The sequence below is a fragment of the Schistocerca americana genome, chromosome X, assembly GCF_021461395.2.
Source record: "Schistocerca americana isolate TAMUIC-IGC-003095 chromosome X, iqSchAmer2.1, whole genome shotgun sequence".
Classification (NCBI taxonomy): Eukaryota; Metazoa; Arthropoda; class Insecta; order Orthoptera; family Acrididae; genus Schistocerca; species Schistocerca americana.
In genome coordinates this window covers 375073759-375101662 of record NC_060130.1, presented here as the reverse complement: position 1 = coordinate 375101662, position 27904 = coordinate 375073759, and the positions used below count along the sequence as shown (strand labels likewise).

Sequence of the window (27904 nt, the reverse complement as noted above, 5' to 3'; positions counted from 1 at the left end):
CTTGTGGACCCAAAAGACGTTCTTCTTCCACCCCTACATATCAAGCTGGGTTTGATGAAAAACTTTGTCAAAGCTATGAATCGAGATGGAAGGGCCTTTAAGTACATAAGAGAGAAATTTTCGAAATCAAGTGATGCAAAAGTTAAGGAAGGCATTTTTGTCGGACCACAAATAAGAGAACTTGTAAAGGATCCTGGATTTGACCAAGTTTAGGTGGGGAAAGAAAAGGAAGCTTGGGAAGCCTTCAAGGGTGTTGTTCATGGGGTTTTAGACAACAAAAGAGATGACAACTACAAGCATTTGGTGACAGTGCTCCTGCAAAAATACCATAACCTTGGATGCAACATGTCCCTTAAGATCCATTTTCCTCGCTCCCACCTAGACTTTTTCCTCCTACTTGTGGAGCTGTTAGTGATGATCATGGTGAGAGATTCCATCAGGACATTTCTGTTATGGAACAAAGATATCAGGGACGTTGGAATGAAGTAATGCGTGCGGATTACTGTAGGTCTTTGTGTAGGGATTCTGCAGAACTCCATTACAAGAGGCAAGCTAAAAGCGACGAAGCCAACAGGCCTCCACATGATTCTCTTCAGACACGACCATCTGCGAAGTATTTTCCAGCAATTTAGAACTCTTAGCATGTAATTACCAGTTTAAAAAATCAAATGCACTTTCATTGTTGTTATCATGTATGTAATTAAAATGTATCCTTTTCTCTCAATCTGTTAATATGTAATACTTCCACCTTATGTATATCATAGAAACTAGAGCTAATAAAAATTATTCATTAGTAGGAATTGCCTCATGAAGTGCTCGAAACATTCAAAAATTATTTTTTTGTTGCCCAGTGTAATGAGAAGGGTATGGTATGTGCCTTCGATATAGATATCTCTATGGTCGAGGAAATTTGCAGTTATATCTCTGGAAAATTTGGCGCCATGTAGAAACTGAGCGTTTGTAAATATTATTGTTATCGAGAATGTGTCAGTAGAAGAAAATTAGTGTACTGTTTGTGTATTGTGAATGTCAGTCCGTATAATGGATTCTATGGAGTCTGTTGTGATGTAAATGTTGAATAGTTGTATTGCCTTGCAGTAACGAGGAATTTGACTAAATTCATAACCTTCGGTGACATTTGCGCTGTAGCTCCTCACTACATGTTTCGATGGATGCAATGTGCGAGGAAATAGACGCTCTTATTTCCGAAAACAACGCATTGGTTTCTCAAACAAAAGTAAGTATAACTACGTGACATGAAATTTCAGTATTTCATCGAAATTTTGCTTTTGTTCATATAGATTTAATTTTGGACAGCAGCTTGATTTTTGTATTTCCTTGTGGGGTTGGGCTAGCTGTGCATTTTTATGGGAATAAGGGATCCTAAGAGTTATCCTATAGAAATGAAAGGCCACTCATATTTGCAATTCATGTAACATAAAAGTCATCTGTCAGACATATGAACAGTAATCTGTTTGAAGACTATACCGTACTTTATTCGGGTATCATTGTGAGAAGTTTTCCAGTTGAGTTACATCACCGTATTCTGAACGTCTCTATATTCAGTCCCAGATTCAAATATTAAGGAGTGAACTACTGATATGCAAATTGAAGCTCTTTGGTAATACTATTTATAAATTTGTAGTAATCATACCTGCAAAAAAATACATCTGTATTTTGCAGTTATGTCTTTGTTGAGGTGATATAGAAATCTACATTTATTTTACCATTGCTATTGCGTTATTTGCTCCTGTCTTTGTTTTGCTGCTGAAGGGTGTGAAAGGGCTTCTTCCATTTCCTGTTGTAGATGAGGAGTGAAGAAATTGTTATTTATCTAGTGTTATATCTTTGTAATATATCAGATATCATGTGTTAATAATATCAACCGGACTGAATGTATTTGTACTCAGCGAATTTTCAATCTGTTACTATATGAAATAGACCTAGGCCTACATGATTGCTGGGAATACTGGTTACATCAAGTTTCAGATTTTTAAAGTTCGTGTTCCATTTCACTTCCTGCTCAATTCTTGCCTAATCCTATCATACGTTGTATACATTTATGTGTGTATATATTATTTCTGTAATGTATGTGACATGTCCTATACAGTTGTGCCAAATGGTCAAGGGACGAATAAATCAGTTAAATGTACTAGTCAGGTGGATAGATGAGATATAACTGGAGGATTTGCTCTTGTTCTTGGGTTAGTACTGACAACCCAGAAAGACGTATCGCAGTTTCTGTTTGAAACACACTCTGTTCACTCATCCTAGCCACATTGTGTGTCTCTCTTTCCAATATAGAATTAAACATATGAAAAATTTAATGAGACACGCTGTATGTATGAGGTAATGTGACAGATGTACAGGTTTCCATGCAGCCACTCCTGTTAATAGACAGATGTACAGGTTTCCATGCAACCACTCCTGTTAATAGCAGCATAAGAAATTGTTTTATTAGATCTCGTGAGCAATTGGTAGCTGGGTGGTACGCAGTTAAGAAATGCCAACAAGTCTGTTGCTGCCATACACAAATTTCCATCACAAAACAAAGAAACTGTTCAATATGAAATGTGTCACTTGATTTTCATAATCATGAAAAGGCTTCGTTTAGATTTTCCTTGTATTATGGTCTTCACCCATACACATTTATGTTTCTACTGCCTGTTGTGCACTTCTATCAACCCACTTTCCATTATGTAAACGTTTCTGTTTTTGCTTATCTCCTAAAAGCTAGTGAAGAACTATCTTGGTCCATCCACTGCCAATTCTTCTAGCTGTGTGTCCTACCAGTCTCCATTTACTTTCATTACAATCATAACTACATCATCCATTTCAGACTCTATCCTGATCTATCTGTGTGTTTTTGTATCTCACTTAGTAATTCCCACGATGCATCTCCATTGCTCATTGAGTAACACCTAATTTTTATAACAGGTCAGATGATGCTAACACTTCATTGTTAATGTATACCATACTGTTTTCCTTTTGAGATGTTGGTTATGCATTATTGTAGTGACTTCTTTTTATAACTAATTATTGGGTCTACTTCCGACCTTCCTTGTAAGTTTCTTTATTTGTTGCTATAATTTCTGTGCACTAGAGGCAAATGACACATCATCAGCAAAACAGAGATGTCTCAGGTATATTCCATTTACACACATTCCTTCTCTCAGCCAGTTTAAGGATCTGAAAGCTTCCTCTTTAGCTGCTGCAAACAGTTTTGGTAATATGGAATCTCCTTACCTGACTCGTGTTTCAATTATTAATTTCCCACTAACCTGATGAAGTCTAGTGGAAGCTGTATCATTGACATATGTATTCTTCAGTATGTTAACATAAATTGAATTGGTATTTTGTTTCTAAAAATGTTGTTGAACTACGATCAAAAGCTGTTTCACAATCTGAGTCCAAAGATTAGTATTTCATTGTCATTGTCCTTTTCCATAATTTTGTTGTTGACTAGCAAATAATCCATTGAGTTATATCCACTTTGGTAGCCAGCGTGTCACTTTGATTGACTAAAATCCTTCCCCCACCCCCTTCCTATGAAATTGATGATGATTTTAGTGAATATATTATTGTATATGTGTTAGCGACACTGCCCTTCCTTCGAACATTGCATCTCTTTACAATGCATGGTTCTTTTGGAGGTGAAATGCCTTTTCCTTTGTCTGATGTTTGAACTGACTTTCCCAGTCAGTTATAGAGGGTACCACAGTTTAACACAGACTCTGAAGTGTGATGCAGTATGGCATTTTCCAAACTAGCAAATCTTTGACAGAGGTGAATGAAGTTATAAGTGACAGAAAAAAAATTGTAAGACAGATGGAGTATTGAATCCCGCCAACATTTGTATTTGTATTCTAGTCCTTGCACATTGATAGATGCCGCCCGAAGTGGCCGTGCGGTTAAAGGCGCTGCAGTCTGGAACCGCAAGACCGCTATGGTCGCAGGTTCAAATCCTGCCTTGGGCATGGATGTTTGTGATGTCCTTAGGTTAGTTAGGTTTAACTAGTTCTAAGTTCTAGGGGACTAATGACCTCAGAAGTTGAGTCCCATAGTGCTCAGAGCCATTTGAACATTGATAGATCAAAAAATTATGAGTCAGAGGCTAATATGTATTAGTTTTTTCTCTATGTTATGAAATATGATGATTATAAGATTGTTCCAGTTTTGAGGAATTGCTGATCACTGCAGATATCTTTAAATAATTTTGCAAGGTACTACGCTTCCAATTTGAATCATTTGTGTTCAAATGGCTTCATACATGTCATCTATCATTACCTCTGGAATGTCATATGTGTCATTGCTGTCAGTACATGTTTCTGATTCATCTCTTGATCTGCACAAACGATGAAAGAACTCTTTGAATATTTTTACAATATCGTTACTCTTGTCACTTACTATCTAGCATCTTAACAATGACATAGTGCCCACCCAACGTAAGTTTCTTCACACACTTATTGTTTTCTGTTGTTTGTTTTATCGTATCATTGTCTTCTCACATTGTACATACATGCATTAATCCTTGTTCCATAGATCGTGAATACGACATTTTGTAATGATGTGGAACGTGTCACTTTAACATAAGTTTTCTTTACACAAATTAATTAATTAATTAATTTTTTTATGGTGACTACTTCTTATCTAAGAATTCATCTATTGAGCAGAAGGAGTTGTCATTCAGAAATTCTTTTAATTTGCTTTTAAATGTTGGTTGGCTGTCTGTCAGACTTTTAATACTATTTGGCAAATGACCAAAGATTTTTGTGGCAGTATAGTTCACCCCTTTCTGTGCCAAAGTGAGATTTAATCCAGACTAGTGAAGGTCATCCTTTATTCTAGTGTTGTAGCTAGAAAGGGGTGAATTATACTGCCACAAAAATCTTTGGTCATTTGCCAAATAGTATTAAAAGTCTGACAGATAGCCAACCAACATTTAAAAGCAAATTAAAAGAATTTCTGGATCACAACTCCTTCTGCTCAATAGATGAATTCTTAGATAAAAAGTAGTAACTGTAAAAAAATTAATTAATTAATTAATTATTTTGTGTAAAGAAAACTTATGTCAAAGTTACATGTTCGACATCATTACAAAATGTCATACTCATGATCTATGGAACAAATATTAATGTGTGTGTGTATGTACGATCTAAATACAGATAAATTTAAATAAATGCAGATGAACAGGAAAAAGAACCCCGTAATGTTTGAATACTCTGTTAGTAGTGTAGCGCTTGACACAGTCAAAACGATTAAATAGTTGGGCATAACATTGCAGAGCGATATGAAGTGGGACAAGCATGTAATGGCAGTTGTGGGGAAGGCAGATAGTCGTCTTCGGTTCATTGGTAGAATTTTGGGAAGATGTGGTTCATCTGTAAAGGAGACCGCTTATAAAACACTAATACGACCTATTCTTGAGTACTGCTCGAGCGTTTGGGATCCCTATCAGGTCGGATTGAGGGAGGACATAGAAGCAATTCAGAGGTGGGCTGCTAGATTTGTTACTGGTAGGTTTGATCATCATGCGAGTGTTACAGAAATGCTTCAGGAACTCAGGTGGGAGTCTCCGGAGAAAAGGAGGTGTTCTTTTTGTGAATCGCTACTGAGGAAATTTAGAGAACCAGCATTTGAGGCTGACTGCAGTACAATTTTACTGCCACCAACTTATATTTCACGGAAAGACCACAAAGATAAGATAAGAGAGATTAAGGCTCGTACAGAGGCATTTAGGCAGTACTTTTTCCCTCATTCTGTTTGGAAGTGGAACAGGGAGAGAAGATGCTAGTTGTGGTACGAGGTACCCTCCACCACGCACTGTATGGTGGATTGCGGAGTATGTATGTAGATGTATATGTAGATACGCACTTCACTGTTGTTTTTAAATTGAGGTGGGTTATTAATGACAAATTTCATAAGCGAATATATGTATTGCGAAGGTGCTGTGAATGTCCTGAGTTCCTTAAATAAATGCCTGCAAGGTCATCTTGGGTGGGCTGCTCCAGCTATTATTCTGATTATACGCTTTTGTGCAATGAATACCTTCTCTCTTAATGATGAATTGCCCCAAAATATGTTCCCATATGAAAGCAGTGAATGAAAATAGGCATAGTAGGCTAATTTACTGATATGTTTATCAACAAAATTTGCAATAACCCTAATAGCTTAAGTAGCTGAATCTAACCGTTTCAGCAGATCATCAATTGTGTGTTTCTTCCAATTAAGTTTCTCATCAGTTTCATATCAAAGACCTTTTTGAATAGTTTTGTTTACTTCAGCATAATTTTTCATCTTCCTGTTATTGTTTGATTTGATCTCTCACATTGTTGTCATTCTGTTGCTTTCTCTCTACCTGCAAAATATTTTTGTTAGCTGAAATGTTTGCTACTTCTTTACAACTTGCAACCGTACTGTCACATTTCAGCCTGTCCGCAGCTTGTGGTCTAGTGGCTAGCATTGCTGCATCCGGATCGCAGGGTACCGGGTTCGATTCCTTTCCGGGTTGGGGATTTTCTCTGCCCAAGCACTGGGTGTTTGTGTTGTCCTCATCATTTGTGACAGTGGCTAGATTGGACTGTGAAAAAAAATGGACTGTGTAAAAATTGGGACTTTGTACGGGCACTGATGACCACGCAGTTGAGTGCCCTACAAACCAAACATCATCATCATCATCATCACATTTCAGCCAAACATAGATTTTGGGCTACACTACAGGTCATTATGTCAGCACATGCAAGATTTGTTGTTCATGTGCATTGGCTTTTCCATCTCACAACCAAACTGTCACCTTACAATGTATTTTAGGAGTTGGCCTATGCTGCAGAACTGTCTGTCACCACAACATTTGTACCAAAGATTAATACAAATTAAAATGAAATATTTTCAGTGTTCTGCTCTCTTGCTATTTGCACGCATGTAATGTCACATGCCACATCATCATAACGTTATGGGACAGAGTCAGTGTTCGGTATTGGTAGGTTCTGTTGCCTTTTGTGTACATGTCTTTGTCAAATACGTATTCATTTCATCTGTGTCTGGTTAATTATGTATGTCTCTTCGGCGTTAAATAAAATTTTGTCACCTGTGTTTCTCATTTACTGCCTGTCACACTGCCCCAGATATGTATCTGTTTTCAGTTTTCATATCTTACTTCTCTGTAAGCACTTGAAAATCAAGAATGATACATTTTTTTATGACTAGCAAAATGTAACCGATTTGATCTTTAATGCCATCTGGTCGTTGTGAATTTAATTTTTTCCCCCTTATCTTTTTTTTTTCTATTAGAATAATTTGTCGAGGTCAGACATGTTTTTCTCAGCAAAGTCACTCAAGAATCATTTATTATTTTTTGTCTTGCTTCACCATTAAAATTCTCCAGTATCATCTCGTAGTGGGATTTGCTGTTATTTATCAGGGAATGATTCTGTATAGAGATCTTATACCTCCTCTTCAGAAAGCGAGCACATTAATACATATATTTGAATGATTTCTGTGGAATATCTTTGGTTTACTTATAAAAAAAGTCTTACTACTAAGTCTGTGTTACCTTAATAACTGCGCTTCCAGTCTTTGGGTCATGTATTTCTGAGATTTATCCTCCATCTCGTGTAACAATATGGGACACTTTTTTAAGTGCTGTTTATAGAGGTTAGCTGGGTATCCAAGGCTCAGTTTTAGTGGAAGTTTCTTTCCTGTCATGGGACCGAAATGGCTCATGATTCTTTAAACTAAAAAACTTCCATTGGTTCAAACAGATTGTTGGTTGATGTTTAACATTCATCCAAAAGAGATGGACGTACGAGTTCTGTACAGAGCAATTAGTGTCTGTCAGTAAAATTATAAACAATAAAAGGTAAGTCTCTACCAGAAGGGGGGTAATACTCACTGCCTCTATGGAATTTGATAAACCATATGTACCTCCTGAGTCATGCCAAACGGCAAACGCCTTAGAGAGCTTAGTCTTGGTTGGCTGGGTACAAGTCTGGAGAACCACAGTTTACTGAGCTGGGCTCTTGTAAACACCGTAAGGTCTGGGTACGGTTCAGTGACCAATGTCAGTGGAACATTGTACGTAACAGGCAAAAATATATATAGAACAATTCAGAATCAAGGTGTGCTGCACACTGATTTGATGAGTGGCTGTTGAAGTGAAACAATCATTAGTGGGCAACCTGTAGCACTTTCAATGTCCTCTTGCGACCAGATTAATTTACACGGTGAATTTAACAGTTGTATTGGTGCAGAATACAACAAAGTTACGTCGGCCATCTGTGAGAGAATACGGGATGGCAAACCCTACCGTACTTGACTATGTACTGTTATACATAACTCACTGTTACAATAGATGCCAGTTTACAAGGCTGCATAGCACTATGTTAGTACTGATCTACCTGCCAGTACTGCATCTTTGCCAGTCAGTCACATTGCTTCAACCTGTACAAATCACCTGAGCTGACCTCTAGTACAGTTATCCACATACTGCACTCCAACATATGAATTTGCATAATGAATCTTTCAACACAACCACACTTCGGGATTTTGAGTATGACTACCAACAAATAGTTCTGATAGAGAACTGAACTATATTGTGGAGGCCCAGTGTCCTCAAATTAAAGTGTTTGTACATTCGTCATTACATCAAAACAAATTCAGAGATGGCACCTAGCAGAATTTACGTAGCTCGCTCAGACATCATGACTTGCATAAGGGTTTATGTTTTATAAATGCCACAATACAGCTAGTCTTTGTTGAAAAGATACCATTAATGCTCTTTGCCATGTGAGACTTCTCACAACTTGCCATGATAGTTAGGACAGCTGCAATTAAGTAATCTGATATTCTCCAAGTCAGCCAGAGCGTCATCAGCAATGATAATACCACAACAATTGAGTGATCAACAGCTTGCCACAGTATGCCATGCTCATGTACCTTCACACACAGCAGTACTGCATCATACACACCATAAACATTGTTCACAAAGTATTCACATCTAAGGCTCAGCACTTTGCACGCTTTATTTCCTACAGTCATGTCTGTTCATTTTCTCACACACGTCATCACTTTGAACACTGGGAATAATTGGGAAAGTAGTCTTTCCTTCATCTTGAGGACCACCATACTCGTGGGATACAGGACAACAATGGCAGTCAGTGCATTGAGGTGATGTCATTGACTCCTCCCACTCTCTCCGTGCTGTTGTCTGCTTGTTGGCTCTTGTTCCCAACTTGTTGGCAGTACAATATCTAAATCAGTTTTTCCATGGTGTCAGATCACCACCTACCATCTTAACCTATCACCAAGTTCAGTAGTCGTGACCCAGATTCCTTGTTTAAACTATTCTGTAATTTGTGCCGTAATGCTCACTTTCCTTCACATCAGGAAAACACTGGAAACTTTTCTATGTATCATTCATATTATTTACATGGACAGAATTGTACAATTTGTTGCCATGAACTTCATTATTTAATGTTTGTAATGATTGCTCTCCTAACTACTGTATGTTGCATGTTTTGGAGAGTGTGACATTTCTCCACCTTACCTTTGTGTACATGCATCGGTGTATTGTATGATATTGTATGTTAGTCTAAACAATTCTTAGGTCAGCGCTCATGGCTGCTCAGTCTTTGTTAACACATAGGCCTACTGTAACCTTGACAATTTACTCCACTTAACTTTTATGTTTTTCACTAGTGGCATCTCCGTCCAGCTCGCACAGATACTTAATCTAATATTGGCTGGCCTGTTGCCAACCTCAGCTTCTGTTACCTACTCACTTCACATTATATACAAGTTCTTTATCACATAGCTTCAGCACTTCCAAGCACTAAATTCAAAATCATTACAGTGCATACACCTCATCAACACTTTGCCTTCTACTTTAGCATTAGCACATTTCTTACCTCATTACAACACCATCAACCATTTAATTTTAAACCATATTCCCAAAGTTATTCGCTCACTCACTCCTTCAGTTTATGCCGCCCAAATACTGGTTTAGCTACACTCATAGTTTTGTATCTCAGAATTTTGGCAACTGTTTGTTGCTTACAGCTTACATGTCAATCTTTACACCTACAGCTTGACTCATATCACCCCTGTTTCATATTTCCCCCGAATGTCAAGATAGATTACCAAGTGGGAAACTCCTTGCACTTTTAAGAGCAAAATGCAGAAAATAGATCACAGAAGAGCCTAGAACGAGAAAGGAAGAATGGCTCTAGCTAGCTGAGGTATGCACAGTTGCAAGGCTGTGAAGTCTCAAAGTGTGAGAGCCCCCCCTACCCTTTTCCATTAGAACCACATATTGCCCACTGTGCTCCATTCATCTGCTTCATCTTTATCTTTCCCTGATAACCTTTTCACTGTGATAAGCCCTACATACCTCTCCTGCTGCTCTCTGAACTCTCAAGCTATACAACTTAATATTTTGAGTATATTTTTTGTAATTACTTTTGGCCTTTCTCTCACATTCACAGGTTCCCTTATCTGACTCCTTTTCTGTAAGGATGGTACCACTGAGATCTTACCTCCACTCTACATTTTCATAGAGCACAGTTCAGAATTTACCTCAGAGTAATATACATTTAGAAAATCGACGCCAACCAGTTGGTTTACCCTGAGTTTAGGAATTATTAGAAGTGTGTATGCTCCATTGTCACATTCACAATTTTCACAGATAATGTCACTTCATGATGAATAACTTTGGATATCTTTCCAGTAGCTCGAAAAATTTTCACATTAGCAACTTTCCACAATGCCATATTTTTCTTTGGTGGACCTGCAAATACTCTTCCGCAATGACTAAAATCTCGGAACCGATATCTACTAATAATTTACTTTTCAAACTACCTATACTTACTGCAGTAGGATCTACATTGGCAGCAAGGGGAACTCGCAGGCCATTAACTATGGCCATCTGATCAAAATCTGGGCTGCTTAGGGCAGGCTTTTGTTTTACTCTTCCTACTGGCCAACATGGGAATTCGCTAAGCAGTCTGCCATGAAGCAACAGTTCACGCATGTAGTGGGCCTCCACCTACCCAGTCTGCAGATGTAAAAGCTCAGTTTCCTCATTATCTAACCTTTCCTCGAACCCAAACTTAAAGATAAATTCGCTTTCTCCACTTGTCACTTCTGTGCTTTCTATTTTTGCTGCTGATACGAAGTCTCATGTTTGTTCTGTGCTCATGTTTTTGTTGCAGCGAGTTTGGATATGTGCTTTTGAACACCATAGATCCCACATTTGCTGACTCAATGAAGGTTTATTGTTTCCTGTTTCAGTCCCAGTGGCATTTGATTTTGAAATACCCTCACGATTCCAAACACATTGCCACCTACAGATGTGTGGATTATGTTGGAGTCTTCTGCACGCTGCCTGTTTTTGGTTGATTTTAATTTTAGTTCTGCTCTTTGTATAAGGTGAATAGAAATTGGGAAGCGATTGCTAAAGTGGAAGTCGTGTACCACTTTCCACTGTAAAGAGTCTGTAAGAACATGAATGCAAGCGTTCATGTCAATGGCATAGAAAGACCCCATGTTGCTGTGCAAAAATTTACCATTGCCCCCATGTTCAGCAGGCATCTAAATTTAGATAAATGCTAGAGTGGATGGTCAACTTCTGCATGGTGTAGACTCAACAATCCAGAAATCTTGTAAGTCACTTCCAGAAGATGTTGTTCCACTCTTCATAACCCAACCCAATTGGACACTGCTATACAGGAGTCATTCCAAAAAATTCAGCATTTATTGTCAATCTTTCTGGACACTGAAAAGGCAAGTGACACTGTAGGGAGACACAATATCATCTGTTAATTACACAAATGGGGATTTTGTGTTCGTCTCCTCATTGTTCTATTACCCTTCCTTGCCGAACATCATCTTAGATTCAGAGTCAGGAATGCTCTTTCCAACAGATTGTCTCTAGTTAACTGTATTTATCAGGGAAGAATTTATTCATGACTTCAGTCACAGTTACACTCAGGAGCATATCATCTGTTGTGAGTTTTATGAGAATTGCTCATTGTTTTTGCGTGCCTGCTTCATTTTCTGCTTCTGTTGTAATCTGACATATTCTTCCCATCAATTACATACCATTGACACTTATGAGACAAGAAGTATGGTCTGCTAGAACAGGTTTTAATTTTTTTCATGAGAAAACTGTGTGTGTTGATTTTAATTGTGATTGTTCTCTTTTTGCTTCCCCTGAACTAATACTGTGGGATGCTGTTTTTACTTCCTCTGAACTAAGTGTGTGGGATGCTGTTTTACATTTTAATGACATGGTAATGTTCCTGGGACTCGTATTTGATAGAGAATTGACTTGGATGCCGCATCTCACAGAATTAAAAATAAGAGCCCTTTAAGCACTGGACATCATGAAATGCTCAAATAGGAGGAACTGTGCTGCAAGATAGATCCTACTTGCAACATTTAACATATATAGAAGTGTCTCTAATAAACATACAGAGGCAGGGTTGGAGCAAAGCACCACCCTGGTTGTTAATGAAGCCCAGGATAATTTTAGATATGACAGTCTGCAACAAACTGCTCACTCCAGACTGTTTTTAGGAATAATTTTTTTTTTTTTTTTTTTTTTTTTTTTTTTTTTTTTTTTTTTTTTTTTTTTTTTTTTTTTAACTGAGCACCATAATTCGACACAGTATATACAGATGGCTTCAAAATGGGGAGACTACTAGTTACTCAATTGTTTCTCCTGCCTGTGTCTTCAGAGTTTGCCTGCCCAGAGAGTTTACTGTATTTGACACTAAACTCTGTGTGATTCGTAAAACTGTGGCTGAGATGAAACATGATCATGGTTTGAAATTCCTGATCTGCTCATATTCTCTTAGTATCCTGTAGACCAACCAGCATATTTGTCCAGCAGATAAAGCCAACAAGGATTCTCTTCTCCAGCTACAAAGATAGGGAAGTGAGGTATCATTCTACTGAGTACCAGGACATTTGGGAATTCATGGGAGTGAGTTAGCCGATACAACAGCCAGGGAGATGTGCCCTTCTAAATGTAATCCACTGCCCTATCTCACTGTGTGCTTTGATGTCGTTGCTGAGAAGGCTCATAATGTGTCTCTGGAAGGGAGAGCAGCTGGGCATGATGGGTAACACATTGAGATCAATAGAAAGGACTGTAAGGCTGTGACACACCTCCTTCTGATTAGTTATAACTGATGAGATCTGCTTAACACGTCGTTGAATAGGACACAGCCCCCTTTTGCATGGCTTCCTCATCAGATGTGAAGAACCATGGATATTGTAGTGCCGGTGTTATTCTGATGATGATGATGCACTGTGGTGACCACAGTCGTTACTGAACACATCAGGTGAATTCGCAATTGCAAAGAATAACTACCATCAGCTGTAGAATGGAATGATGACAATGAAAATTTGTGCCAGACCGGGACTTGAACCTGGATTTCCCGCTTATCGCAACCGGTCACCTTACCATTTGGCTACCTGTGCGTGGCTCATGGCCAAACCCAAATGTCCCTATGTTGTCAACCATACGTCTACGATCTGTACTCAAATATCCTTTATGTGTATTCCTGTACAGATCAGACATTGTGCTTGAAAGTCGCACACCTTGGTATCGGCAGATAAATACGATATTGTAGTGCCAGTGTTATTCTGGTGACGATGCACTGCGGCGACCGCAGCTATTACTAAACACATGAGATGAATTCGCAATTGCGAATAGTAACTACCATCAACTGTAGAATGGAATGAAGGCAATGAAAATTTTGATATACAGGACATAAAATACCGTCTCAGGCCTGCGATCATTTTTATGTTAATAATTGGCAACCAGCGCTGTACAATCACAATAAAGTCATGAGATGTTCAACTGACTCTTTTATTAGAACACGTTACGCATTTCGGGATTACACCCATCTTCAGACATCTGTTACAAAAAAGTACAAAACATAAGTGAACAGCACACTCAACACGTCTCAACGTTACAGAAAATGAGATCAGGTCATATGAGTTACATACCACAAACTTCAACTTCTTCCTAACCAACCAGGCGTACAGCCTTGACAACTCAAAGGAAGTGTCGAATAACATATGACTGCGACACGAGCAGTCTTCAAGCAGAGTATATACTGATGCCAAAAAAGTCAACTAGCAGCGAAGCGCCCTCGGTAGGGGGCGCTGCATGGTCATGTGCTCCATGCATTCACATGTAATTTAATAATAATATACTTAGCATATAACATCTAACAGGGTGTAATTATGACTGTTGTTGTAGTCTTCAGTCCTGAGACTGGTTTGATGCAGCTCTCCATGCTACTCTATCCTGTGCAAGCTCCTTCATCTCCCAGTACGTACTGCAGCCTCCATCCTTCTGAATCTGCTTAGTGTATTCATGTCTTGGTCTCCCTCTATGATTTTTACCCTCCGCGCTGCCCTCCAATACTAAATTGGTGATCCCTTGATGCCTCAGAACATGTCCTACCAACCGATCCCTTCTTCTAGTCAAGTTGTGCCACAAACTCCTCTTCTCCCCAATCTTATTCAATACCTCCTCATTAGTTGTGTGATCTACCCATCTAATCTTCAGCATTCTTCTGTAGCACCACATTTCGAAAGCTTCTATTCTCTTCTTGTCCAAATTATTTATCATCCATGTTTCACTTCCATACATGGCTACACTCCATACAAATACTTTCAGAAACAACTTCCTGACACTTAAATCTATACTCGATGTTAACAAATTTCTCTTCTTCAGAAACGCTTTCCTTGCTGTTGCCAGTCTACATTTTATAGCCTCTCTACTTCGACCATCATCAGTTATTTTCCTCCCCAAATAGCAAAACTCCTTTACTACTTTGAGTGTCTCATTTCCTAATCTAATTCCCTTAGCATCACCCAAGTTAACTGGCCTACATTCCATTATCCTCGATTTGCTTTTGTTGATGTTCATCTTATATCCTCCCTTCAAGACACCGTCCATTCCGTTCAACTGCTCTTCCAAGTCCTTTGCTGTCTCTGACAGAATTACAATGTCATCGGTGAACCTTAAAGTTTTTATTTCTTCTCCATGGATTTTAATACCTACTCCGAATTTTTCTTTTGTTTCCTTTACTGCTTGCTCAATATACAGATTGAATAACATCGGGGAGAGGCTACAACCACTGCTTCCCTTTCATGTCCCTCGACTCTTATAACTGCCATCTGGTTTCCACACAAATTGTAAATAGCCTTTCGCTCCCTGTATTTTACCCCTGCCACCTTCAGAATTTGAAAGAGTATTCCAGTCAACATTGTCAAAAGCTTTCTCCAAGTCTACAAATGCTACAAACGTAGGTTTGCCTATTCTTAATCTATTTTATAAGTTGTAGGGTCAGTATTGCCTCACGTGTTCCAACATTTCTACGGAATCCAAACTGATCTTCCCCGAGGTCGGCTTCTACCAGTTTTTCCATTCATCTGTAAAGAATTCGCGTTAGTATTTTGCAGCTGTGACTTATTAAACTGATAGTTCGGTAATTTTCACATCTGTCAACACCTGTTTTCTTTGGGAATGGAATTATTATATTCTTCTTTAAGTCTGAGGGTATTTCGCCTGTCTCATACATTTTGCTCACTAGATGGTAGAGTTTTGTCAGGACTGGCTCTCCCAAGGCTGTCAGTAGTTCTAATGGAATGTTGTCTACTCCCGGGGCCTTCTTTTGACTTTGGTCTTTCAGTGCTCTATCAAACTCTTCACGCAGTATCATATCTCCCATTTCATCTTCATCTACATCCTCTTCCATTTACATAATATTGTCCTCAAGTACTTCGCCCTTGTATAGACCCTCTATATACTCCTTCCACCTTTCTGTTTTCCCTTCTTTGGCTAGAACTGGGTTTCCAACTGAGCTCTTGATATTCATGCAAGTGGTTCTCTTTTCTCCAAAGGTTTCTTTAATTTTCCTGTAGGCAGTATCTATCTTAACCCTAGTGAGGTATGCCTCTACATCCTAACATTTATCCTCTAGCCATCCCTGCTTAGCCATTTTGCACTTCCTGTCGATCTCATTTTTGAGACGTTTGTACTCCTTTATGCCTGCTTCATGTACTGCATTTTTATATTTTCTCCTTTCATCAATTAAATTCAGTATTTCTTCTGTCACTCAAGGATTTCTACTAGCCCTCGTCTTTTTACCTACTTGATCCTCTGCTGCCTTCACTACTTCATCCCTCAAAGCCACCCATTCTTCTTCTACTGTATTTCTTTCCCCCATTCCTGTCAGTTGTTCCCTTATGCCCTCCCTGAAACTCTGTACAACCTCTGGTTTAGTTAGTTTATCCAGGTCCCATCTTCATAAATTTCCACCTTTCTGCAGTTTCTTCAGTTTTAATATACAGTTCATAACCAATAGATTGTGGTCAGAGTCCACATCTGCCCCTGGAAATGTCTTACGATTTAAAACCTGGTTCCTAAATCTCTGTCTTACCATTATATAATCTATCTGAAACCTATCAGTTATGACTAGCAATCAGAATAGTACTTCCGTATACGTTAACACTAAAATATTTTTAAAAAATTCCAAAACTTTTTCATTGCCATACTGTGCCTATAGCCAGTAGTGGCACTAAACACAACTCAAACCATGTGTCAGTATAAAATAAATAATAGGGAGGGGAGTTCCTTCATGATTAAATCTTTCAACCTATCAAATCTCTAAAAGAATACCACCAAATTAAATATAACCAACATTATCCATCATAAACTAAAACCTGTGATCAGCTCGCGTACGCAAACATCTTAGGTGCTATCTGTTAAAGCCAACAACAACCACATCGGCAGCAGCCATCCGCCTATCAAATTACAGCCAAGTGATATTCATGGGACATGATTGCCCAAATAGAAGCCTTCAAACAAAGACTTTAATGGTGAGAGGAAGAGCATTTTCATAAAATCCCAAAACACACGCGTCATACATTCCTTATATAAACTAGTGGCACGACAATTGTCCGAGTCCTACCTATGCTATCGGGATACTGGAGAGCTCTAGATTTTTTAAAAAAACAAAAAACAAAACATTAAAAGTGCTAGAACTTTAAAGTCTAATATCAATCAAATAAACCATTGTGTCACCAGGGAACACCCAAAGGGTACAGTGGTGAACAAATCTGTATGTGCCAACCTATCTACCCATCTAACTTTCCCCGTGTGATGTTAAACTAACCAACCGTTCAGCAAAAAACCTAGCCTATCATAAAGGTACGTGCACAGCAGCAGTAACACACAATGCAAATCTCACTAAGAGGCAACTCGAAATATGAGAGGGGTTAACCAAATGAGTGTTCTGCAAACACATTCCACCGTATTTCATCCTCTTCACATTTAATTGCATCTACAGCTTCACGACAATTATTTTAAAATTAGTTGCTGTCCTCTGAATGTTATCTGTGAAAAGCGCAAATTGATGCTGCATATCTATGCAAAATTTTGTTTAAGGGAGAAGCGTTGTTTATATACTATGAGCAAGTCAGTCTTTGCAGTATGCACTAATCATCAGTCAAAAATCTGCACTGCCTCAACGAAGTGAATAATAACAACACTCTTTGTCTATCAACATTTGGTGCTGGATTTTCAGACCCGCATGATTGGTCCCTGTTTGATTAATGGGGATCTAAATACACTCAGGTATCGTGATTTCCTAAAATATGCTGCTGCTGCAGTTATTAGGAGGCATCCTACTGGACATAAGCCAGTCATTGTGGTACCAACATCACAGATGTCTCCCCCATTCCACACGTGTAATGACAGACTCTCTTAAGAGAACATTTTGAGAGCATTGGAATGGTCATTCAAGAAACTCAAAACAGTTTGCACACTCACCGAATTTAACACTTCTATACTTTTACCTGCGGTGAAAATTAAAACAAGAATGTTAGGAAACACTGACTACTTCTGAAGGCATGAAATGCCTTATGCTCCCGTTAACTCTTTATGTAATTCAATGTGCAGTATTGTTTCTCTAGAATCATTTTATAGCATGTAGGAATGCTCAGTGTCAACATTTTGAGTACCTGGTATGGCGTCTGTGATAATAAATACACAAACTGTACCTGAGTTCCGTGCTTGCTTACATTTGGTATAATGGGACAGTCATTTGTGGAACCTCTTCTCCTAGCAGTATGACAGTAGTTTGCATCACTGTTATCATGATACTACTTGATCATATTCCGTACATGTTATTTCACTGAAGTCATCTCAAAAACTTCTTTCAAATGTCACAAAAAAACAGCATATAGTTCCATTTAGAAAGTAAAGTGTGTGTCGTAATTTGGCAACTATAAATGATAAAAATTAGTTGCAAACATCAGTAAATTCACCATATTGTCCACTGTAGCTTATCAAAAACAGCACATTTCTATATTTGTTCCTTCTGGATATATTTGAGGTCGCCTGTCTTAGCTGTCTCACCCTGTATTGTCTTCTTTCTCCTATGTCTAGTGATGGCATTAAATGTCCTACAAATCCTGATTACTCCCTCTGTATAATGCTTTTCTGAGTGTACCTCTAAATCAATGAATCGAGATTACACCTTTATGTTGCCCCTAGCACACATTTCTCTGGTGTGCTGTACCGAGTTCATGATGCAGCTGTTAACAAATGGTACAGACCCGAATGCTTTACCAGTGGCACACTGCATGGAATAAAACCCTGCGGAGGAGTGTCCACATTGACAAAACTGCAGCACTAAGATCATGACTCCCTGCTCTTGACCAGTTTGTCAAAGGAAGTGTTAAGATCAGAATTTAATCATATTATTAAGAGTTGACTGATGTAGGATTCTCTCTCTCTCTCTCTCTCTGTGTGTGTGTGTGTGTGTGTGTGTGTGTGTGTGTGTGTGTGTGTGTATCACAGAGAGAGAGAGAGAGAGAGACTTACTTTATAAACCACCTCTCTCCCAGTCCTCCTTTATACTGATGGAGGCAAGTCCTCCATGGAGCAAGCCAGATGCTCTTCGCAATAGTGTGGGGAGTGTCCCTACCATGCACCAACTGCAGCTGCCAGACACGTGCCCAGGTATGATGTGCTGATCTTGCCCGAGATCCAGAACCAGCACAGTGGCATGGAGAATAAGATAAGATAGTGATGCAGTGGCTGAGACGACATGAGCTAATATTGTCTTCTTGTATCATTGCCTCCACTGACAAGATGATGGTATCTCTCTGCTAATAAATATAATACGTTGTGGCGTGAGATATGACTTAGTTTTCAGTCTGTATTGAGAAAACATTTCCAAAGATGAAACACAGTGCCATGGATGTTGCTGCTGCAGGCAGATGACCTCAATACGAGGTCACCGAGATTGCACCCATTGGAATGGAAGAACGGCAGCCTATGACACCCACCACTCTGCTTGCAGCAACACATCAAGGTTAGTACAAAAATAAAGTAATATGTGGCCCATTTCCGTGTGTGTGCATGTATTTTTTTAAATACCTGGATTTGATCAAGTTGCTCATGTGACCTCCAAGGACTTGACAGATGCTTGACTTCCATAAATGATATTTCACATAAGAGTGTTTTATACATGCGTATGGTGCTTACGACATGTGGTTTTTCTAGGAGACCTAGATATAATAATAATTAAGGATAGGTACACAAATTGCTACACACGAATGGGCTCCTATCACAAGTATGTACTTTATATTTCTCAGTATTAATTCACACTTGCATGCATTACTTATGAGATGTTCTTTTCTCTGTTCTAGGTGCTGTTGATGCCACACGCACTCACAAGGAGATCAATGCTTATGCCAAGCTAGATCAAATATTGGAATCTATTAATTTGAATAAGGATGATGATGTGAGGCCTGAATAGACCACTCACACAGATGGGGATGTTACTACCAAGCTGGGTAAAATATTGAAAGCCATTACTCCAAATGATGCCACCCCTGTTCACATTGAGATCGATATTTATGCAAAGATGGATAAATATTAAAATCCAATTTTCTGATTATCATTCTGAATGATGGAAATCCCTATGTGGCTAACCAATGCCAATGATTTTCCATGTAAGTACCAGGAATTATTATCATTATTATTATTGATGCCCGCATATGTCTCTTACACACATACATGATACTTATCAGCATTCCTCTTTATGAATACTGGAGCCATTGGAAGGTGGGCCTGTGCCAACACCTTCGGTGATGCTGTCATCACTAGCACTGAGCACAGGCCTGTCGACATTGTCATCCTGGTGCAGACTGAAAACACTGGCATGTTGACTGTGGTCTGGCCTTAAGTCACTGTGTGTAGACCCTTTGTCATCATTATTGTGGTACAAACTGACGACATTGGAGAATTTTTCAGCATCTGGGCTATCATCACCACATGTGAACCCAGCAGTGTCATCCTGGTATGGACTGACAACATCAGCACATTTGCCATGGTCTGGTACAATGCAGACATGCTCCCTGCACCCTGGACCATGTCAATTTTGTTGTCCTGGATCTATCAGCAAACCATCAGCCCACCCTGTTAATGATAACCAGATAAATGACATGCCTGCATTGGACTACTCTGTGTTTGCTGGCACTTTTGAGGATCACATCTCACATGCTCCCATAGCCAATTGCAGACAGTCTACTGAGAGCCTATTACTTTCCTTGTTAACATGTGCCTACCCGCCACTAAGCACAACACAATTCTATGCTGCATGCTGCAAACTCTTGCACCCCCCCCCCCCCAAAAAAAAAAAAAGGGTAGTAATGGTGGTTAGAAAAGGTCAATTGTTTACATTCAGGGGAAAACTGGTGTGATATCACTGGGAGACTGAATTTCAGATTTGTTCAGAATTTTTACCACCAAGATTGTCATTCTGGGCCATTTTTCCGAAATGCAGAAAAGGAGGTACAGTAAAGGCACTCAGATATGTACTCTACCTCAATGTGGATTCACATGTCTACTAAGGAGTAATTAGAATTTGGGTAGGGGGGAGGTCCAATTTATACCTCTTCCAAAAGATATAGGTGCTAAGCATCCACATCTACAGACTTTGTAAACCACAGTATGGTGCAAGACACACAGTACCTTGTACTACTACTACTACTACTACTACTACTAGTCATTTCCTTCACAGATAGATAGCGGCAAAAGTAATTGTCTATATGCCTTCATGCCACCCTAATTTCGCTTTTCTTATTTTTGTGGTCCTTATGTGAAATTACTTTGAGAGCAGTAGAACTGGTCTGCAGTCAACTTCAAATGCTGGTTCTCTGAATTTTCTCAATAGTGTTCTGCAAAAAGTGTGTTGACTCACTCCTGGGATTCCCATTTGGGTTCACAAAGAATCTCAAGAACACCTGTGTGATGATCAGATCTACCGGTAACATATCTAGCAGCAAGCATCTGAACTGATTTGATGTTTTTCTTTAATCCAACCTGATGGTTATCCCAAACACTTTAGCAGTACTCAAGAATGTGTCACAGTAGTGTTCTGTATGTGATCTTCAGGTGAATCACACTTTTCTAAAATTCACCAAATAAACAAAAGTTTAACATTGGCCTTCCCTACAACCATCCGTAAGTGCTCTCTCCATTTCCTGTATCTTTGCAATGTTAGGCCTTGACATTTAATCGACGCGAGAGTTTCAAGCAGCACACTACGAATGCTGTAGTTGAACATTGCATAATTGTTTTTCCTACTCATCTACATCAATTTGCATTATTCGACGTTGGGAGCAAACCGCCATCCATCACACCAACTAGAAATTTTGTATAAGTCATCTTGAACCATCATACAGTCACTCAACAATATCATCTTCCCATACACCACAATATCATCAGCAAAGAGCTGCAGATTGGTGCTCACCCTGTACGTCAGATCGTCTATGTATACAGAGATTGATTGATTGATCAATTTGGGGGAGGGGACCAAACAGTATACAGAGAATAAGAGTGATTCTAGCACACTTCCTGGGAGCACTCCTGACAATATCCTTGTCTCTGAGGAACAATTGCCGTCGAGGACAGAGTACTGGCTTGTATTACATAAGAAGTCTTTGTGTTACTCAAATATCTGATAGCCTATTCTGTACGTTCATACCTTCATTAACAGTCTGCAGTGGGGTACCATGTCAGATGCTTTCTGGAACTCTAGGAATATGGAATCTTCCAGTTGCCCCATGTTTCACAGGATATCGTGTCAGGAAAGGGCAAGTTGATTTCCGCACAAGTGATGCTTTCTAAATTCCTACTGATTTGTGGAGAGAAGTTATTCCGTTTCAAGGGAATTTATTATAATGGAACTGAGAATATTTTCAAGAGTTCTGAAGAAAACTAATGTTAAGAATATTGGTCTTTTATTTCGCTGGTCCATTGTTTTACCCTTCTTATATATAGGAGTCAACTGGTTTCCCCCTCCCTCCCTCCTCCCTCCTCCCTCCCTCCCTCCGCCAGGTAAGGCGCCAATGTTGTAGAGTACTCTGGGATGCCATCTGAACCTGGCGTCTTATTTGTTTCTAACTCTCTCAGTTGCTTCTCTATTCAAGGGATGCCTGTTACTATGTCCTCTATCCGATGGTATGTTTGTGTGATCCTCCTGCATGAAAGATTTCTTAAATGCAAGATTTATAGCTTAAGCTTTCCTTTTGCTGTCTTCTATTGCCACACCAGACTGATCAATGAGTGACTGGATAGAAGCTTTCGACCCCTTAGCGATTTTACGTAGGACCAGAATTTTCTCGGGTTCTCGACAAGATCGTTTGCTAACATATGACAGCCGTAGCTGTATGCTTTGTGTATCACTCTTTTTACAGATGCACAAATTTCTACTGACTTAAGCCTTTCGTCATTAGCGTGTTCATTTTTGACCCGAGAGTGCCAGTCTCTGATTCTGCAACATACTCTGTGGCTATAATTCCTCTATGTTTATCATACTGTAATTAAATGATGTCCATTCATTGTCTAAGTAGGATCCTATTTACTGCTTATCTGTTCTTCATGACAAAAATACTTTCTTAGCCTTTTTGATGGATTTATTAATATAATAACCACCATCATTGTGATGATATCATGATCACTAATCCCTGTCTCTATACTGACACTGCTGATAAGGTCAGGCCTGACTGTAACTGCAAGATCTAAAATATTTCCATGGCGTGTGGGCAATTGAATATTAACATGAGTTCACCTAGACTTGTTACACATCCAGATAACTTCACCTCCCTACCAACATGCCTGTTTTAATGTCCAGGACCTTGAAGAAGGGGATAAATTTGGCGTTGCATGGTCACTTCTGGCTTGCAATAGAAATTACCTGAAATACGGAGAATGTGTGAGAACATAACATATATGTAACATCAGCAAGCTTTATAATGTCACCAGCATCACATTTGGCATTAAAATTGAGAATCTGCTGAAATTTCAGAGGTAGAATCCAAATTATTCAGTTAATGTTTATGACCTGCACATAAATAAAAGTAAGTCAGGAGATGATAAAGAGCACACTTTGCAGAACAAAAAGATGTAAAGCATAAAGCAGTTGGACCCCTCTTTTTCAAAAGTAGCCAGTCAGTGCCTCAAACACGTAGATTTGTAGCTATTTTCTGTGGGTGAAATGCGACACTATGTCTGGATCAAAAGCATGTCCTGTCTTCTTTACACCCAGTTGAGTACAAGAAAAAGTGCATGACATTTTTATCATAAATGTCTAAACTCATTTACTAAGAGTGAGCGCTTATAAAAGTGTCTGATTGATTGCTCTAGCAAGCAACTGATAGGTGTGGAAATGCCTACTGAGGCAAGCAGGTCGTTAGAGTTTAAGAATGCCCACCATCAGGAGTGCTGCGCATTCATATATGCAGATTTTGAGCGCCTGCTACCTTCTGTGTCGCATTGTGAAGGTGACCCCACTTCCTCCACAGTACATTCACAGGCTGACTCAATTTTGACCTCGATAGACACAATATTTTTACCAACTGCAATAAACACTATCACTGTCTGTCTTCTTGATATGTGTTCCGTGTCCCACTAAATAATTCAGAGCTTTCTACTTCGAGTTTCAGCCAGCTCTCAGTTCCATGAGTAATTTGAGTGTGACACTTTTCATAGAGGGCAGTAAACTCAGTAATTTGTTATAAATACTTCAACAATTTATTGTTAAAATTTTGACACTTGAAGTGTCTTTGTACATAGTGTGATTTTACTCTTCATATCAACTGGCGACTGTTTATCAGAGGACCTCAAACTACCAACTAGCCTATAAAAAAAAAGACCATGTGCATGCCAAAAGTACTCTGCTATCCAAGAAGTTATTTCCACACCCCTGGCCTGCGAAGGTGGGTTCTACGGGTCTCCACCCCATATCGCAGGTCCAGAAATCTGTAGCCAATACTGTCAGAGAATTGACAGAGCCTTTAGTTGAAATCTTCAACTCTCCCCCAACCCAAAGCCCCCAATCAATTCTGGGAATGATGCTGCAAATAGGGAGCTCTTCTCATACCAGTGTGTGAGACCAGCAGTTTTCACCATTTCCGCCACCTGCCTGGATGAAGCAAAGTGCCCTCAGAACGAAGTGATGGATATCATTGGTGCTGATGTGAGCCACAACTTGAAGATGACTGCACCCTGCATGCCCCCCCCCCCCCCCCCCCCAAATCAGACATAGCATTGACTTGTGCTGTTTTATCGAAAACTGATATTCTGAGCACATGTATGTGTACAAACTATAGGCTGACTCTTACAGAGAAGATAACAGCAATGAGGAAATATACACATTAATAGCAAATCTGAGCAGCATGCACAAAAAACATTAAATTCATTATTGAACATGAGACCAGCAACAGCATCAATTTCCTAGCCATAAAAGTCATCAACAAAAACCATAAACATCATTTTGAGATTTATAGAAAACCAACATCCACTAATGAATGTATCAACAGCTCATCTTGTCATCCAAACCAGCATAAGTGTCCAAGGAATAGAAAAGCAACTGGAATCACTCAATAGAGGAAAGTCCACTGGACCTGACGGAATACCAATTTGATTCTACACAGAGTACGCGAAAGAACTTGCCCCCCTTCTAACAGCCGTGTACCGCAAGTCTCTAGAGGAACGGAGGGTTCCAAATGATTGGAAAAGAGCACAGATAGTCCCAGTCTTCAAGAAGGGTCGTCGAGCAGATGCGCAAAACTATAGACCTATATCTCTTACGTCGATCTCTTGTAGAATTTTAGAACATGTTTTTTGCTCGCGTATCATGTCATTTCTGGAAACCCAGAATCTACTATGTAGGAATCAACATGGATTCCGGAAACAGCGATCGTGTGAGACCCAACTCGCCTTATTTGTTCATGAGACCCAGAAAATATTAGATACAGGCTCCCAGGTAGATGCTATTTTTCTTGACTTCCGGAAGGCGTTCGATACAGTTCCGCACTGTCGCCTGATAAACAAAGTAAGAGCCTACGGAATATCAGACCAGCTGTGTGGCTGGATTGAAGAGTTTTTAGCAAACAGAACACAGCATGTTGTTATCAATGGAGAGACGTCTACAGACGTTAAAGTAACCTCTGGCGTGCCACAGGGGAGTGTTATGGGACCATTGCTTTTCACAATATATATAAATGACTTAGTAGATAGTGTCGGAAGTTCCATGCGGCTTTTCGCGGATGATGCTGTAGTATACAGAGAAGTTGCTGCATTAGAAAATTGTAGCGAAATACAGGAAGATCTGCAGCGGATAGGCACTTGGTGCAGGGAGTGGCAACTGACCCTTAACATAGACAAATGTAATGTATTGCGAATACATAGAAAGAAGGATCCTTTATTGTATGATTATATGATAGCGGAACAAACACTGGTAGCAGTTACTTCTGTAAAATATCTGGGAGTATGCGTACGGAACGATTTGAAGTGGAATGATCATATAAAACTAATTGTTGGTAAGGCGGGTACCAGGTTGAGATTCATTGGGAGAGTGCTTAGAAAATGTAGTCCATCAACAAAGGAGGTGGCTTACAAAACACTCGTTCGACCTTTACTTGAGTATTGCTCATCAGTGTGGGATCCGTACCAGGTCGGGTTGACGGAGGAGATAGAGAAGATCCAAAGAAGAGCGGCGCGTTTCGTCACTGGGTTATTTGGTAACCGTGATAGCGTTACGGAGATGTTTAATAAACTCAAGTGGCAGACTCTGCAAGAGAGGCGCTCTGCATCGCGGTGTAGCTTGCTCGCCAGGTTTCGAGAGGGTGCGTTTCTGGATGAGGTATCAAATATATTGCTTCCCCCTACTTATACTTCCCGAGGAGATCACGAATGTAAAATTAGAGAGATTAGAGCGCGCACGGAGGCTTTGAGACAGTCGTTCTTCCCGCGAACCATACGCGACTGGAACAGGAAAGGGAGGTAATGACAGTGGCACGTAAAGTGCCCTCCGCCACACACCGTTGGGTGGCTTGCGGAGTATCAATGTAGATGTAGATGTAGATAAGATGCCATATTTTAGATCCTCATTAAATTGCCTACAAAAAATTCCACTTTAACCCGTTCAAAAAGAAAAAGAAGTCAATATCATTAAAACCATAGCCTCAAACAATGGAACAGCCCTCTCGTGATAGACAAACTATCACAAAAAATCCAAAAACCATCGTACAACAAAGCTGCACACTAGACAACCATGCAGTTAACACAAGACACAGTAGAAAACAGCAGAAAATATGTTGCACTACCTTTCTTAGGGAGCATATCCTATAAAATAAGCAATCTATTTAAAAACACAAATACTAACATAAGGTTCCACACAAAGGTTGTATACATGGAAGAAGCCTGGAAATACTAAAAGGTATCAGATAGATTATATGATGGTAAATCAGAGATTTAGGAACCAGGTTTTAAATTGTAAGACATTTCCAGGGGCAGATGTGGACTCTGACCACAATCTATTGGTTATGAAATGTATATTAAAACTGCAAAAAGGTGGGAATTTAAGGAGATGGGACCTGGATAAACTGACTAAACCAGAGGTTGTACAGAGTTTCAGGGAGAGCATAAGGGAACAATTGACAGGAATGGTGGAAAGAAATACAGTAGAAGAAGAATGGGTGGCTTTGAGGGATGAAGTAGTGTAGGCAGCAGAGGATCAAGTAGGTAAAAAGACGAGGGCTAGTAGAAATCCTTGGGTGACAGAAGAAATACTGAATTTAATTGATGAAAGGAGAAAATATAAAAATGCAGTAAATGAAGCAGGCAAAGAGGAATTCAAACGTCTCAAAAATGAGATCGACAGGAAGTGCAAAATGGCTAAGCAGGGATGGCCAGAGGACAAATGTAAGGATGTAGTGGCTTATCTCACTAGGGGTAAGATAGATACTGCCTACAGGGAAATTAAAGAGACCTTTGAGGAAAAGAGAACCGCTTGTATGAATATCAAGAGCTCAGATGGAAACCCAGTTCTGAGCAAAGAAGAGAAAGCAGAAAGGTGGAAGGAGTATATAGAGGGTCTATACAAGGGCGAAGTACTTGAGGACAATATTATGTAAATGGAAGAGGATGTAGATGAAGATGAAATGGGAGATATGATACTGCGTGAAGAGTTTGACGGAGCACTGAAAGACCTAAGTCGAAACAAGTTGAATGGAATGGACAGTGTCTTGAAAGGAGGATATAAGATGAACATCAACAAAAGCAAAACGAGGATGATGGAATGTAGTCGAATTATGTCAGGTGTTGCTGAGGGAATTAGATTAGGAAATGAGACACTTAAAGTAGTAAATGAGTTTTGCTATTTGGAGAGCAAAATAACTGATGATGGTCGAAGTAGCGAGGATATAAAATGTAGACTGGCAATGGCAAGGAAAACGTTTCTGAAGAAGAGAAATTTGTTAACATCAAGTATGGATTTAAGTGTCAGGAAGTCGTTTCTGAAAGTAT

General features: G+C 39.4%; 1 protein-coding gene across 6 annotated transcripts in view; it reads left to right on the top strand.

Moving 5' to 3' along the window:
• Positions 1-944: 944 nt before the first annotated feature.
• The window catches only part of LOC124555187, a 185071-nt gene continuing 158111 nt past the window's right edge, over positions 945-27904 (top strand). For 3 of the 6 annotated variants that reach the window (XM_047129030.1, XM_047129025.1, XM_047129028.1), the window contains exon 1: positions 945-1237. Coding sequence is in view for 3 of the 6 variants with exons in the window: in XM_047129025.1 (XP_046984981.1) it covers positions 1169-1237 (69 nt within the window). In the remaining 3 variants the exon portion in view is untranslated. Of the gene's footprint in view, positions 1238-19301; positions 19401-19737; positions 20044-27904 lie in introns of all 6 variants that reach the window. The other 3 variants (XM_047129026.1, XM_047129029.1, XM_047129027.1) reach the window with 2 other exon arrangements.